General features: G+C 36.1%; 1 protein-coding gene across 1 annotated transcript in view; it reads right to left on the reverse strand.

The window, feature by feature from the left end:
* Nucleotides 1-17,533, reverse strand: part of DCDC1 (doublecortin domain containing 1) — a 508,775-nt gene that overhangs the window by 232,403 nt on the left and 258,839 nt on the right. The window contains exons 17-19 of the mRNA XM_021926829.2: nt 16,340-16,445; nt 7,929-8,063; nt 5,276-5,394 (exon numbers count right to left, since the gene is read on the reverse strand). Coding sequence (XP_021782521.2) covers nt 5,276-5,394; nt 7,929-8,063; nt 16,340-16,445 — 360 coding nt within the window. The remainder of the gene's footprint in view (nt 1-5,275; nt 5,395-7,928; nt 8,064-16,339; nt 16,446-17,533) is intronic.

The raw sequence follows: 17,533 nt of genomic DNA on the forward strand, positions 1-17,533 counted from the left end.
AGGTAGATGAATGTTTAATATTTTAGGAAAGTATCAACTGTTTTCCAAAGTAATTAAACCATTTTATATTTCCACCAACTACTTATGAGAGTTCTAGTTGTCCTACATGCTCACCAATATTGGTATGGTCAATCTTTTAAGGATTAGACATTCTAACAAATATGTAGTGATGCTTCATTGTAAGTTTATTTGGCATTCTCCTAACGAATAATAGCGTTGAGCATATTTTCGTATGCCAATTGTATGTCTGCCCTGTTAAAGTAACTCTCCAAATCATGTATCCCCTCATGTTTTCTTGAATTGTGTGTGTATGTATTTTGCAAATATATATGATTTGCAAATATTTGCACCTTGTGTGTGGCTTGTCTTTTCATTCTCTCTTCATTCACTGTCTTTCAGAGAATAGAAATTTTTAATATTGTTGAAGTGCAACTTGTCAATTTTTATTTTTGTGGATCATGCTTTTGGTGTCACATCTGAGAATATTTTGCCTAATGGAAGGTCACAAATAGTTTCTCCTATGCTTTAATCTAAAATACCTACAGTTTTAGGTTTTACACTTAGGTATATGATCATTTTGAGCTAATTATTGTCAAGTTATTCTTGCACTCCTGGGATAAACCCTACTTGTTCATGATACATCTTTTTATAAATTGTTGTATTCCATGTGCTAAAATCGTGTTAATAATTTTTTGCACTTACAGTCATGAGAGATACTGGTCTATGATTTTCTTTTCCTATAATATCTTTATGAAGTTTTGTGATCAGGATACTGCTGACCCCCTAGAATCAGATGGAAAGTATTCCTTCTTATTTCTTTTGTGGATAAGATTGTGTAGAGTTGGTATTAATTTTCCTAAAATGTTTGCAGAATTTCCTAGTGAAGCTAGTGAAGTAATATGGGTCTGGAGTTTTCTTTGTAGGAAGGTTTTCCATTTATTTAAGAGATGTAGGACTATTCAGGTTTCCCATTTTTTCTTGAGTAGGCATTGGTGGTTTGTGTCTTTTAAAGGAAAAGGTCTTTATCACCCAAACGACAAATTTACTGGCACATAGTTGTTCAAAATATTCCGTTATCATCCCTTTAATAACTGCATGATATCTCTCATTGCTGATACAGGTAATCTGTGTCCTCTCTCTTTGTCTGAACAATCTGGCTAGAGATTTATTAGTTTTTTTAATCTTTTTTAAAAAATCCAGCTTTTAATTTCATTGGTTTTCTCTAATTTTTCTTCTATTTTATTGATTCCCACTCTTTCATTATCCCATTTATTCTGCTTACTTTGTGTTTGACTGGCTCTTACAGTTTCTTAGAGTGGAAGCTGAAATCATTGATGTGGTATCTTTCTTCTTTTCTTATACAGGCATTTATGTAACTTTCCCTCTGAAAACCTCAGCAGTGTTTCACAAATTTTAATATGTTGTATTTTCCTTTTCATTCAGTTCAAAATACTTGCTAATTTCCATTTTAATTTCTTCTTTGATTCATGGGTTTGTTATAAATGTGTTCAAATATTTGGGGGCTTTGCAGAAAACTTTCTGCTATGTTTTAGTTTAATTCCATTATCATCAGAGAACACACTCTATATTACTTGAATTTTCTTATACTTATTTAAATTTGTTTCATAGCCATTATATAGACTATTTTGGTACATGCTATGTACTTTAAAAAATGCCTCTTCTGCTGTTATTGAATGCATTTTTCTATAAATATCAATTAGGTAAATTTGGTCCGTAATGTTATTCTAGTCATCTATATCCTTACAGGTTTTTTTACTTGTTCTGTTAATTATGAAACAGGGTATTATTGTGGCTCACTAGAGTTTTAGATGTTTCTCTTTCTCCTGGCAATTCTATCAGCTTTCACTTCAGGTATTTTGAAGCTGTGTCATTTTTTAAAAATTAGAATCATTATGTTCTCTTGATAAATTAGCCCCTTAATCATCAGATGGCCCTATTTATCCCTAGTAATTTCCTTTCACTGAAGTCTACTTTATCTGATATTAATACATCCATTCTTACTTTCTTTGGATTAATTTTATCATTGTATATATTTTTCGTGAATTTACTTTTAACATATTTGTGTCTTTATATTTAAAGTTAATTTATTATAGGTAGCATATAGATGGATGTTGTATTTTATCTAATCTAACAATGTCTGATTTTTAAATGAGGTGTTTAGATTATTTATATTTCATGCAATTATTTATACACATGGCTTTAAGCCTACCATCTCGTTATTCATTTTCTATTTCTGTTCTTTCTTCCTCTTTTCCTCTTTGTCTTGATTTGGATTAATTATTTTTAATATTTCATTTTATTTACTTTTTTGACTTGTTAGCCATAACTGTCTATTATTTTAATGATTGTTTGGGTGATTATATACTTTTAACTTAACATAATCTACTTTCAGTTGATATCACATCATTTCACAAATAGTATAAAAAATCTTTCTTCCATTTCTCTCCTAGTGGCACCTGTGTTATTTCCATCACACATTTTATTTCTACACATTATCTCCACAATATATTATTATTATTTACTATTGCTTTAAACAACCAATTCTCTTTTAAAGAGACAAAAATAATTAGCACTGTGGGGTTGTGGGTTTTTTTTGTTTTTGACACGCAGTCTTGCTCTGATACTCAGGTTGGAGTGTAGTGGTGTAATCATGGCTCACTATAGCCTCAACCTCCTGCCTCAGCCTCCCAAGTAACTGGAACTACAGCTGTGGACCTTCACTGAACCTGACTAATTTTTGTATTTTTTGTAGGGATGGAATTCTAGCATGTCGCCCATGCTGGTCTCAAATTCCTGGGCTCAAGGGATCTGCCCGCCTCAGTATCCCAAAGTGCTGGAATTACAGCCATGAGCCACCACGTCAGGCCTAGTAGCATTGTTATATTACTTATGTAGTCACCATTGCCAATGCTCTATATTTCCATCTGGTATCATTTTTCTTCAGCCTGAAGGATGTTCTCTAACATTGCTTATCATGAAGATCTGCTGGTGATGAGTTCTTCAGTTTGTGAATATCTTAAGGTCTTTATATTGCCTTAAATTTTGAAAACCATTATCATTGGGAAAAGTTTTCTATATTAACAGGTTCCTCCCCACCTCCTCTTTTAGTATTCTAAAGATGTTCTTCCACTGTCTTCTTACTTGCATTGTTGCCAACAAGAAATCTGCTGTCAGCCTTATTTTAGATCCTCTTGTACACAATACACCTTTTCTCTCTGCTTTTAAGATTTTCTCTTTATCACTAATTTTAAACAATGATATTATAATGTGCCTTGGTTTTGTCTCTTCATGCTTCTTGTGCTTGGAATTTGTTGAGTTCCTTGAATCAGTGGGTTATAGCTCTCAGTTTTGCACATAGAAATTGTTCAGACACTATTTCCTCCAATATTTTTCTGTTCCTTGCTTTAACCTGTCAGAGACTATAAATACTCAGAAATGAGGCCATATGAAATTTTCTCACATCTCACTGATGCTCTGTTCTTTTTTTTTTTTTTTTTTTAAGTATTTGTTTCCTCTCTGGTTTTCCTTGTGAATACTTTTGTTATCTTCTCAAGTTCACTGCTATTTTCTTCCACATTGTCTAATCTGGCATTAGCAATGTTTAGTATATTTTTTGTCTTATATATTGCAGTTTTCATCTCTTGAAATTTGAGTTTTTTTATATCTTCCGTGTATTTAGTTAACATGTTCAATCTTTCCTCCAGCTTCTTGAATATAGAGAATACAGTTAAAATAACTCTTTTAATGTCCCATCTAGTAATTCTATCATCTGTGTCATTTTTGGGTCAGTTACAATTGATCGATTTTTCTCTTTAGTATAACTGTGGACTAAATGAGCTGAAGCATCTCTGGCTCCATGTTCCATGGTTTCGCATTGGCATTGGCATTGCAAGTTCATGCTCAAAGTGTCTTTACAGAACTCATTCTGCTTCAGAAATCTTACTACCCAGTCTGTGTACAGCTCCATACCAAACTGAGACTTGCTTTAGGGTTGTCTGCCACTACTTAGGAACTATGTGTTTAGGACTGTATTAGCACTGGAGAGTTTGCATAATGCCAAGCTACCATCTTTCCCATCTGCCTGAGTTTTTCAAGTGATGTACCCTGCTCATCCACTAAGGTATCTGCTACCACACTTTGCACTCATTGGCAATTGTTTGACTGGACTTTAACTGACAGGCTGTGTAGTGTTGTGGCTAAGTGTCTACTTTCAGGTTATAGGGCCTGACTGCTTGGGTTTGCATTCCTACCAAACCACTTAGTAGGTACGGCTTTGAGCAGGTGATTAACTTCTCTGTACCTCAGTTTCCTCACCTGTAAAGATAATAATGATACTTATCCTATCAGATTGTTGTATGGATAAAATTTGACAATGCAATTTAAGGATATGAGAATAGCATCTGGCTTAGACACTTTGTTGTTAGAGTAAGCGGTGCAGCCTGCATCTACACCTGGGAATTTGAGTCTGTAGATCACATTCTTAATCATTATATGATATCCTTATATCTGCTTTGCAGGTTAGAGAAAATTTCCCTTCTGTATTTATGGCTGGATCAACTTCGCTGATGATTTCAGCTTAAGCACATCCTAAGTGCCTATCTAGCCAGAAGTCATTGGTAATGGTTTTTTAAGTCCTGAAGTATGATAGAAATCATTTTTTTCAACACTAAGTGAAAACAAAATATCAAAACTAAAGACCAAGAAAAAAGAAAGTGATTAGAAAACAATATTTTGGGACTCTTGGAGATAAATCAACTTTCTTCCTTAATCTGTTTTCCTTTATTGTATCTTCCTAAATCAGAAAAAAACAAATATGAAGGACACTTATGGTCCCTTACAAGCCAGCATTTTTTGGTCTCCGTGATTATTCTTTCACAGTTCAATATTTTATATTCAGAAGATGGAAAAACGGTTAAGAATACACACAAAAATTTAAGTTTGTTAATTAGCAATCAAAACAGATATAAAGAAATGAGTTATAATAATTACAGAGTAAAGCAGCAGTTTGTCTACAACATAGGTACATGTTGAAGGCCAACATTTCACCTTTTAAAATATTCTTAAAACACTACCAAACTAAGTGGCATACATTTTCAAGCTTACTTTAGATTCAGAAATTAATATTGTTATTATGAACACAAATATAAACATTGAATGAATATTCAATCCAAACCAGGAGGCATCACAATTGAACTGCTCAGAATTCCTGAAATTAGCATTTATTATCTTGAGCTAAATAATTCATAAGCATTACCTTTTCTGTAGGATTAATTTATATCCTTCTAGTGATGTTCCCTCAGCAGCCTTGACTCTGATAGGATGACCAATAGCCAGGCAGCCCTGAGTTATCGCTCGACTCAGGATCATTCCAGTCTTCCAATGAATAGAGAGGGGGAGAAAGGTCTAAATAAGTTAAAAGAACCAGAAAATTCAACAATGTGTCACAAATAGTGAGGTCATTATGCCTGGATAACCCTGGATATTAACAGTTGCTGAAAGTGAAACACTACCCACAACTTAGCAGTCAGCGAGCCCTGCTCAGAATCAGTAATCTTCTGTCCAACAAGGGTGGCATTTTACAGTTCAGTGCAAAATAAAACAGACCTTGATATCTTCATTTGTCTTTTTTTTTCTGTGCATATTTCACAGTGCAGCAATTTGGGGTCCATCACGTGTCACTTGCTGTAGTTATAACTACAGAGCTTACTGGAAATATGTACGCACAGAAAAAAAATAGTGCAGTGAACTGAAAAGACTGAAACAAATCCTTAACCTTTGTATTAATTTAAAGTTTTACTCTGGGTCTAAATATCATGGGTTAAACATTTTAAGGTGGTTTGTGAACTGCTTTTGTTTTAAATGTTAGGATTTCCTGCCAAGGAAATTAAAGGGGAGTATTGCTTGAAGGGCCATTTAACCATTTTCTTACTTAGTGAGTCAGTACAACATTTTTTATAAGTGACAACCAGAGAGAAATTTGTCTACATCTACTGGAGATTTATGGCACGTAAAATTCTCTCTTAACAGGTAAAAAGGTTTATTTTTAAAAGAAGAAGAGAGAGTTCAATCTTAAAGGATTTTCAGAATTGCTTCCTTTTTAGCATATACTTTATTTCTTGTGTTTGTAGTGTGGAAAAGAAACATGATGATGACTGATGACTTAGGAAAAATATTTCTTTAAAAAATTGGTTTTAATAAGCACTGAATGAAATCCTTGTTTGACCATGCTTGTCTACACAGAAAGAACTGCTTAGGGTGAGGAAAGGCAGCCATCATTTATTAAGCACTTTCTGTATACCAGACACCATGCTTGAACATCACAAATGCTTTCTCATTTCACCTTCGCAGCAACTGTGCAAAACAGGTATGACTAACATCATTCATAGAAGAGAAAACAGTAGTTCAATGCAGCTAAGTAATTTTCCCAATGTCACACAAGAGATTTCAATTATTTAATAACTCCAAAACTATACTCTTTTGGTAGGCATTCCAATTATTTTTGAGGAGATTTTAGACAAGTATATGTTTTTGATTATCATGAAATTCTAGAAACAGATACTATGAAATTAAAGAATATGGGATTTGAGAATGGACCTTCTATAGCAACTAGTCCAACTTGTTTTCATAGAACACTAAGGCCTAGATAACATGTGTGACTTGTCTGCTGTCATACAGCTATTCAGTGGCAGGGCTGAGACTAAAACACTTCCATTATGCTCACAGGTAAGTCAAATATTGAGGAGTGTTTTATATTACAATGAAAGTTCTGAAGTCAAAGAGACCAAGAATCTTTCCTCTGCCATTACTAACCTTAGTTTCTTCAGCTGTATAATAAAAATCTGCACAGTTCTTATAACATTAAATGAAATAATAAATGTGAATAAAGTACCTAATGTAATGTCTGACATATAGTATTCAACTAAGTGGAGATATTATTATTAAATCAGAAACAAAATACCATGTAAAAAGGGCAAATAGTTAACATAGCCTCCAGCTGGAAATCCAGATTTCAGGAATAGCTCATGTAAACTTACTATGCTTTGACACATGAAATAAATAATATGTCTTAGTACCTTTGTGTCTTAATTATTCTACAAGTTCTTTTATAACTTTTAAAGAACAATAGCTAAGGGCAATTCAAAATTTCATTTGAGAAAATAGTGTCAATCTTCCCCCCGCCCCGCAGCAAACCTCACTGGGTGACTTCACATTCACAGGAGTGCTAAGAAGTAGCAAAATTGTCTGTGATGAGGGGGCAAAGGGAGATACAGGAAGGATAATTGTGAACTGCACCATCTCTTTTCAACATAAATACATATTTACAAAATGTACTACAGTAGTAAGATGAAAGAAAAGGACAATTCTATGTTCTTCTATAAGTCATATACAATAGTACAATAAATAATAAGTGAAAAAGATTAAATATTACCAACACACAGGAACAAAATGTGTTAGGCACTGTTCATGTTTATACTCAGGGATTTCTTTTAAAACAATGTCCTTGCTAAGACGATATGCAAAGCTGGTATATGTTGGTAATCTACCAGGCAGGAAAGCTGAGGGGTAAAATTCAAAATGAAGATCTAGGAGTAGAAGCACATTCAGACAAATCTCATGAAAATAATGAGTCTGTGGACTACAGACAAATTCTATGCTTGGTTTAAATATACTGTGAGGTATAAACTAATGAGCAGCATGTCTGATAGTGAACTGAATGCTCACTTGAGAATCTACATAAGTCCTGTGGGCTAGGCAATACCAACAGCAGAGATAGCATTTATAACAGCCAACAATTTATCACGCTTTCACTTCTATGCTCGCATGCATGAGAGCACTGGGTGCCAGCAAGTGCGGTGAGCCAGCAAGCAAGGGGAGGTCACTCAGGGAAAACAGACACTCTTAGGTACCTTGGTGATCAGCCACACACTGGCTGCAGGCCAAAGGATCGATGGCACTATTTGACTCCTGCTGCTTGCTTCACTGCCTGAGAAACTCCACTTTCCAATGGAAACAGAGGCATGAAGGACAATATTGGGATCTACCTATATCATGAGAAGAAGTATGCATTTTTAACTCATAGTCTAAGAGTTAAACTCTTCAACACACTTAACCAAAATAAGTTATCCTAGAACATTATTTATTCTGATTGATATCTCTTTTCAAAAAGTAGCATTCAATCCCCTTCAATTCAATCAAGAGTTGTTGAGCACCGACTCTAACATGCAAGACCCTATGCTGTGTGGTGTGGAATATTACAAAATATTTTTTCCTGACCCAAAGAAACATACAACAGAGTACAGGCAATTTCTCTCTCTCTCTCCCCACTCACCTTTCATGATAAGCTCCATATGAACGATTAAATAGTAGTATTACAGGCATGAAAAAATGGTAGGCTCATTTCCGCTGGAGTAACCTAAAGGTGGAGCATCTTGGAAGACGTAACAGGTAAAGTAGGCCTTGAAGGATGGGGACAATTTGACAGGAATAATAAAGAATAAAAAGGTATTCCAAGTAAAGGCAAGGAAGCTTAATCAATGAGTCTTAGGATTCGCAGGTAGACTCAAAAAGTAAATTTGCCCAAACTGTAGAAAGTGTCAAGTGTAAAGCTATGGAGTCAGGTGGACAGTAGGGAGCCAGTGAAAGCTTTCTTTTTTTTTTTTCTTTCTTTCTTTATACTTTAAGTTCTGGGGTACATGTGCAGAACATGTAGGTTTGTTACATAGGTACACATGCCATGGTGGTTTGCTGCACCCATCAACCCGTCACCTACATTAGGTATTTCTCCTAATGCTATCCCTCTCTAGCCCCCCACCCCCCAACAGGCCCCAGTATGTGATGTTCCCCTCCCTGTGTCCCTGTGTTCTCATTGTTCAACTTTCCTTGTGAGTGAGAACATGTGGTGTTCGGTTTTCTGTTCTTGTGTTAATTTGCTGAGAATGATGGCTTCCAGCTTCATCCATGTCCCTGCAAAGGACATGAACTCATCCTTTTTTATGGCTGCATAGTATTCCATGGTGTACATGTGCTACATTTTCTTTATCCAGTCTATCATTGATGGGCATTTGGGTTAGTTCCAAGTTTTTGCTATTGTGAACAGTGTTGCAATAAACATACGTGTGCATGTGTCTTTATAGTAGAATGATTTATAATCCTTTGGGTATATACCCAGTAATGGGATTGCTGGGTCAAATGGCATTTCTGATTCTAGATCCTTGAGGAATCGCCACACTGTCTTCCACAATGATTGAACTAATTTACACTCCCACCAACAGTGTAAAAGTGTTCCTATTTCTCCACATCCTCTCCAGCATCTGTTGTTTCCTGACTTTTTAATAATCAAAACTATCTCGCTAACAGCAGACTTTAGTAAGGTTGATCTGGTAAAGGTAGAGGATAACGGACTGTAGAATGAAGACATCAAAGGCAGGGAAAATAGCTGGGAGTTCATACAATCTCCTAAGAATAAAGAAATATGAGCTGAGACTTTAGAGAGAGTTGTGGGGATGGACAGGGGGTACTGAAGGGGGAGACTTTGCACCCACCTCTCCTGTGTTCCTTATCAGATTACATATGCCAAAGGTGTTGTGCACCTTCTATTCTAGCATTGCTCACTCAGAACTGATTGTCAAATTAGTAGGCACTCACATCACTTGTAGGAATTCTATTACTTCATACTTAATAAATTTTATCTCCTAAATTATATGATCACTTTCACTGAGTAATTATTCTAGGTTTTTTAGTACCAATATTTATTTGTGTATGCTTACAGGAATATACCAATTTATATTTAAAACTCAATAAATGATGTTGCTTTAATAACAATTTATTTCCTAACACTAAAACATCCATTCTATATCTGCGCTAATGCTAGATATTTGTTGAATACCAAATGATTTTTTAAAATGCATAAATTCAATGATGATTTAAAACAAAAAATTTTACAAGTGTAATCAGGCACTATCATAAAGATAAAACTAATATATGTGGTAATTATTCTATAATGAAAGTCACTTCTCAAGAGAAGAAAACGTCATATGACTCCTACATGTGAAAATGAAATTTTAAAAAATATAGCAACACCACCACATAAGCAGATTTGACTTACAGTGCTTACAGTGCCTGGATTCTGGCGGGGAATCCCCACAGTTTCTGAACAATGATAAACTACATTGTACTAATCCGTTCGCCACAGGACTCAGCATTTAAAGTAGCAGTCTTACTCAACCTCCTAACTCCAAGTTGCCATCACACTCAAAACTCCCCTCTGCAACTGGGCAGAAGATTGTTTTGACTGAAATTAGTCAGACAGAAGAACCATACAGCCAACTGCTTCTTTGTACAGCACCTGCTGCCAGCGCCTACATTCTTGTTATCTCCACAACATGGTTTAATCTTTTAACAGTTGGCTTATTGGTGAAGAGTGAAGGGGTCCTTTGTCTCTGCCTTGGGCTGGCACCCAGTATTAACACCATGCTGTTCTTCAAGAGATATTTTGCTGGACAGTTCCCAAGTGATTCCACATAGAGCAGACACAGCAAGGCCCACTAACTCAGCTTTATTTTGTATTATTAAAAAAAAAAGATTCCTGCCAAGTCTGGTGTTCTGATATCCTTAAAACTGACAATGGCCATTACATTTTTCTTCTGTGACTTCACTTTTTAAATTAATTTGATAGTTTAGTTTTAGACCAAACGAGGGTGGGAAGTTAAGAACTATGAAAGCTGGGATTTGAGAAAAAAAAGTGTTCTGACAATCTACAACATAACATGCCGTGTGTGTGTGTGTGTGTGTGCGCGCCCATGTACACACATGCACGTGCACATGTGTATAAGAACATTTAGATTGAGACTGGTATCTAAATGCATACTATCATATATGTCATTAAAACCATTTTTAAGTCTTATTGAGAATCAAAAAAATTCTCTTTTATTCTTTTAAATACTTATACACATAGGTCCTTTAAGTGACCATTATAATTTTGCTTGTCTGAATAAACTGTGCTGATGTAGAAGCAGTCAATGATAAAGCAATGCATATACATGCTGGGTCAGTTAAAACGTGTTTAATTATTTTTCCCAAATAGCTAATGAAGGTGGAGTAGCCTTAAATATTCTTGTGCAAATTCAAAATAAGAAAAGAACCACTTATGATCTTCTCTTGTAAATCTACTAAGAAACAGAACACAAGACAATGAAATATTTCTTGAAAGAAGTTCATAGAGCACAACCCTCATTTTGAACAAATTGTTTATTCTATTGCAAATAAATTTTACATGATGTTCACTTTTGATAATGCATTTAGGGTCAATTTGAATAATTTCACACTTAAGTTAAAATCACAGCTAATTAAAGAAAATGTTATAAAATCTCTTTCCTCATGTAATTTCTGTTCTCTCTTATTGTTTCTATGCTCTAACTTTATAGCTGACCAATCCACCCACTTCTACAGTCAACAAATGGAAAGAGCTGAGAGTAGAAAACATCAGCAAGGCAAAATTACGCAGTTAAACAAGGCAAAATATCTAAGATCTAATTTGTCTGAAAGTAAGAGAAGGACTTAGGCTTTTAATTCAAATCCTGTGTCCTATGTTAATGGCAATCCATTCAAAATTTTAACTAGAATTTTGTGTTTGCTTCAGTACATAAATAATTTATACAAAATATCATTTTCAATGACTTGCTCTCCAAAGAAATAGAACAGCAAAGAGTTGTTTGTCATTTCCCAGACTCCTCTGTGGCAAAAAGAATAATGCCAGAATAATATAGTACTTCAGTAATTATGAATGCATTCTACTAGCATCCATAACTACTGAACTTACAAGCTAAATTGTAACAAGTATACCATAATTCCAAAATTATAACTTGATGTTTTTCTTGCCATTTCCATACAGAAGATTGTCACTAATGTCCTGCTGATGTCTGCGAAGCCATGTACTGAAAGGCTAGAATTAAAATAAGTTTCCTTTTGATTCTGGCAGAATACATGACCTGCCAAACATTGGAGTCCATTTTTCTGCTGTATTTTTCCATAACCAGGCATTCCTCAAACTGTTCTTCTCATGAAATATCTCCTTTGATATTAACTACCATGAAGTTTAAATCTCATCCATTTCAAAGAAACATCTAGTTTGACTGCCATCAAACTGAGTCAATCTAAAAATGTTGCCAATTTAAGTAGCAACAGAGAGATGTTGAAAAATGTATTTGCCAAATTGTCAATGTCTAGTAGATTCCAAATCTGTTTTTGAAATGGATAAAAGAGCAACAGGTTGTAATTGTCAGGGTTATATCTGACTCCCACATTGCAAATGGGGATTATACGTTCCAAATTTTTCTCTGTAGGAAAGGTTCTACTTGTCAATAACAGATTTAAAAGAACAGTCAGGGGCTAGGCACTGATATCTCTATCTCAAGCCAATTTTAAAACACATGCATCAAGAATATCGGCTTTGCCTCCCTTCTCTCAACCCCTGTTGTAATCCTCTTAGTGTGTTCTTTACCTCAATGAGCAGCAAGATTCTACAATAAAATGCCCTACAGATATCCGTCACCTCTGCCTGAATCCATCTTTAAAAGTGCTCCTTTTCCGGTTATTAAATTACTATTCCCAATGCACTGATCACCACTCTGTAAATAATTGGAGACATTTTTCTGAAGGATTTTAAAGGTTTCAGCTATGGAGGAGCTGTTTGTCTTTGAAAGCTTCTCTTTACTAGCCAATTTATCAAATTTTTGCTTTCTTACACTACTATTTTTGTTGAACTAAAATTTTTAAAAACTCAAAATGCCATAACATATAAACATTTACTTGAGAGAGTGTTTTCTCATTTTCACTAAATCATTAAAACCATTAAATAATGATAAAATAACTGTAGACTGTTATTCTGTCATTTTTCAACATTTTAGAAAATAGAGTTATCTTGTTATAGTTATCCCACTTTGACATAAAAGCAAAGAGAAAAGCCTCCTTTGAGGTCCTTTTCTCTGATATCTCTTTGCTATCCAATTGTTTTTTAGGTTTGAGTTGGTCTCTGAATTAGTTAATTGACTAGTAAATTTAATTCAGGTCAGCTAACTGAATATCTAGATATTGCAGCAGAGACGGGGATGATCAGGATACTCTTTGCCTTTGAGAAATTTTCAATTTAGCAGGGAGGATAAGACAAGAACCTCCTGAGTTATCTTCCTAATATGAAGATCAGATTACATCTTGCCTCTGCTCAAATATTTTCGATGGTTCCTTGCTTTCTAGAGAAAATCTAGAATTCCCTAATATCGAATTAAGACCCTTCATGATCTGATCCTAACATCCCCAATAGAGCCTACCATTCTCCCCCATCTACGCTGATGTAACCTGAAATATGATCAGACTTGGAGCCTAGCTGATTTTGAGCCATTCAAGAAATTGTAAGAGGAACAGCATCTAGTTCAACGTCATTGTAAATGGCTCAGAAGGGAAACATCATATCTGGTTTGGAAATGGGGTTGGACTACAGAAAGATTTCATGAAGCAGTCACAAACCAGATAGGGCTAGAATGATGGGCAAGATTTTTTTTTTTGAGACAGTCTCGCCTCACTACAACCTCTGCTTCCCGGGTTCAAGGGATTCTCCTCCCTCAGCCTCCCGTGTAGCTGGGACCACAGACACGTGCCACCACACCCAGCTAATTTTTGTATTTTTAGTAGAGTTGGGTTTTCATCATGTTGGCCAGGATGGTCTCGATCTCTTGACCTCATGATCCACCCGCCTCGGCCTCCCAAAGTTCTTGAATTACAGGTGTGAGCCACTGCACCCGGCTGATGGGCAGGATTTTAATAGCCTTTACTGAATACGCCAAACTCTGTGCTAGGATATGGCGCGAGGGTGACAGAGAAGGCTGGGTGTGGTGACAAAGAAAGGTAGAATACTAGTCAAAGAGGTCCACATGTGCATAACAACAGAAATCATGGAGTGCTTTCAGAAAAAAGCAAATAACAATCTGGCTTGGCTAACACACAAAGACCATATTAGAGAATATTCAGCCTTGAAAGATAGGTTATGGCTAACTAAGCAAACAAAAAAATACATTCATCAAATATGTATTGTGCATTTTCCCTACATTCAAGACTTTGCATTCGTGCTTAGGAACACAAAGACAAGTAAGACAATGCCTGTACCCAGAGAATCCTCAGTTTAGTGGAGGAAAAACATAAAAGCAAATACCTATACCAAAACACAAACTCAACAACAATTTTCAAAGGAAGATGGGTCCTGAGAAAACAAAATAAAGATTAATTCTTTCCAGAGTATCTAAGAAGGGTTTATGGAAGATGAAGTTGAGTAAAGCCTTAAGAAGCAAGCAATGGTAATGGTTGGGGGTATATCCCAGGCAAAAAACAACACAAACCATGGCACAAGTATACGAAAGTGGAAAGCATGTTCTACTGCACAATTGATTAACTCTGACTGTAATGTAGAGTATACAGAGCAAGAGGAGAAAATTGGAAAGGTAAGTTGAGAGTGGAGGTAGATTAGAAGAGAATCATGGAGATCAATGAAGTCCAGATGAAAATTTGGAAAGTCAAAAGGCAACAGCCAGGCATACATGTGTTTTTTTGTTTTTTTGTTTTGTTTTGTTTTGTTTTTTGTTTGTTTGTTTGTTTTTGAGACAGAGTCTCGCTCTGTCACCCAGGCTGGAGTGCAGTGACGTGCTCTCAGCTCATGGCAAGCTCCACCTCCTGGGTTCATGCCATTTTCCTGGGTTCATGCCATTCTCCTGCCTCAGCCTCCCGAGTATCTGGGACTACAGGTGCCTGCCACCACGCCTGGCTAATTTTTTTGTATTTTTAGTAGAGATGGGGTTTCACCGTGTTAGCCAGGAAGGTCTCGATCTCCTGACCTCATGATCCGCCCGCCTCGGCCTCCCACAGTGCTGGGATTACAGGCGTGAGCCACCGCGTCAAGCCCATACATGTGTTTTGAGCAGGAAAATAATGCTACAGCAAAAACTTAACAAGGAATACCAACAGGATCAGATCTACAGCAAATAAATCTTAATGTCAGATGAAGGAAAAATACAAAATACAAAATACATTAATGAGTACATCATCTAGTTACTTTAATTTTCTAAATTTTCTCACAACCAGGCAGAAGTAGAAATATCTGATTCTATTTTTATAAGTATACTTGTTTAGATCCATATGCTCCTTGAAGCAATCAATATTTTCAGTTTAAATTTGGACATAATTGAGAAACTGAATGGGTAGCATAAAGAAATTTTAAAAGAGCAGGTTGGGGCAATGTGTCTCTTGCATTGACTCTTAGAAATACAGGGCCCAGTTGATAGGAAGTCCTACTTTCTTTGGACTGCTCTGTCTCCGTAAGTGACTTTTGATTTTGATTTCACATGTTCAAAAATTAAAGTTTACACTGCTAAAATGAGCAACAATCATACACAGAGTTTTCCAGCTAAGAAAAACAAAATAATTATTCTTTCTTTGGAGACAGATTTAAAATGCCTTTCATAACTGAGCTAGAGGAAAAAAAAATCTTCTTTACTGGAAGGATAAATTTCTAAGTGTAAACTGATATGGACCTTTGGGATTGGGTTGCCATGAGTTAGGTTTCCTAAAGAACTTGTGTTCCTTAGATACATTGACCTACAGAGCAAATAGATCAGATCCTAAACTATAGAGATAGCAGCCATCTTAAAGACTTCCTTAAATAACTCCAACTTATTATTATAGCTATTAATAGTACAAAGAAAATATGCCAAACAACAGGGCTTAAATAACATAAATCAGGTATAAGGTTTTCAGGTAGGAATTATATATATTGCTTTCTGTTTTGAAGTGCCTGGTTAATTAACAGGAAGTAAAGAATAATACCTGCCCCAACATTTGTAAAAATAAGTTACAGTTTAAAAAACTGTAATATAATTTATAGTTTAAAAAAAACTGTCACAGTCCGGGCGCGGTGGCTCACGCTTGTAATCACAGCAATATGGGAGGCCAAGGTGGACGGATCACTTGAAGTCAGGAGTTCGAGACCAGCCTGGCCAACATGGCAAAATGGCCAACATGGCCCATCTCTACTAAAAGTACAAAAATTAGCCAGGCACAGTCCCAGCTACCTGAGAGGCTGAGGCAGGAGGATCGCTTGAACCCAGGACGCAGAGGTTGCAGTGAGCTGAGATCATGCCACTGCATTCCACCCTGGGCAACAGAGCAAGACTCCATCTCAGGGAAAAAAAAAACCTGTTACAAATACCCATTATATGTTGGCTGAGTATTCAATGCATAAAGTGCACCTTTTAAAGTAGGAGAACTAAAATCTGACCTTGTTCTGTAGAAAATGGTTCTCCAAGTCCACATTTTCAAACTGGTCAGGTATCTGTTGACTGGTACAGTTGAAATTAATTGGAAATCCCTCACAAACTTCCCAACTAAGAAGAGTAAAATATGTAATTATTTGTATTAGAATAATATGCATTTAATTACAATACCCTTTACTCTTTATACTCTTTTCTCTTTACGTATACACTATTACTAATAACTTATACCTCAAATCTTGCCTGGAAAGCACCAGCAGTCATTGGGGAAGAAAGCTGTTATTTAAACAACTACCAATGCGTATGTCCCTCTAGACATATTTAGCAATAGGTTGTCACTGGCTGGACTCAGTGATCTCATCAGACTGCTTTTGGTTCTCTGTATATGCCTTCTACTTCAGCATTTTCAACTGTTTATTAAAAAGAGCTATAATTTGTTAAATTATAAGATTGTTAAAGCTAGATGGGACCTTACAGATAGATTACTTAATCCAAAATAGTATCAGGATCTGCAGCGGTGTCCAATATGGTAGTCACTAGCTACCTATTCCTATTTAAATTTAAATTAATTTACTTGAACAAAATTTAAAATGCAGTTTTACATTCACGCTAGTCACATTTCAAATGCTCAGTAGTCACAAAGTGTGTGTCCGTCATCACAGAAAGTTTTATCGGATGGCACTAAATAGTGGCTAAGCACTCAGGTACTTAAGACAAATGATCTGGGTTAGAATCCTGACTCTACCATGTACCAGCTGTGTGACTTTGGACAAATTACTTCTCTTTTTGTGCCTTGGTTTCTGTCTCTGAGAAATGGAGTAAGAGTAGAGTAATACGGAATAATAGGAGTAAGATAATTATGAGAATTAAATCAGTCCTTACCCAATTAATTTGTAACTGTGCCTGGCCTATGGTCAACACTCAGTAAAAGCCAGTTTGTATTATTCGCAGATAAGAAACCAACACCAGGCCGGGCGCGGTGGCTCACGCCTGTAATCTCAGCACTTTGGGAGGCAGAGGCGGGCGGATCACGAGGTCAGGAGATCGAGACCATCCTGGCTAACACGATGAAACCCCGTCTCCACTAAAAAAAATACAAAAAATTAGCCGGGCATGGTGGCGGGCGCCTGTAGTCCCAGCTACTTGGGAGGCTGAGGCAGGAGAATGGCGTGAACCCGGGAGGCTGAGCTTGCAGTGAGCCG

Source organism: Papio anubis, chromosome 12, assembly GCF_008728515.1.
Source record: "Papio anubis isolate 15944 chromosome 12, Panubis1.0, whole genome shotgun sequence".
Classification (NCBI taxonomy): domain Eukaryota; kingdom Metazoa; phylum Chordata; class Mammalia; order Primates; family Cercopithecidae; genus Papio; species Papio anubis.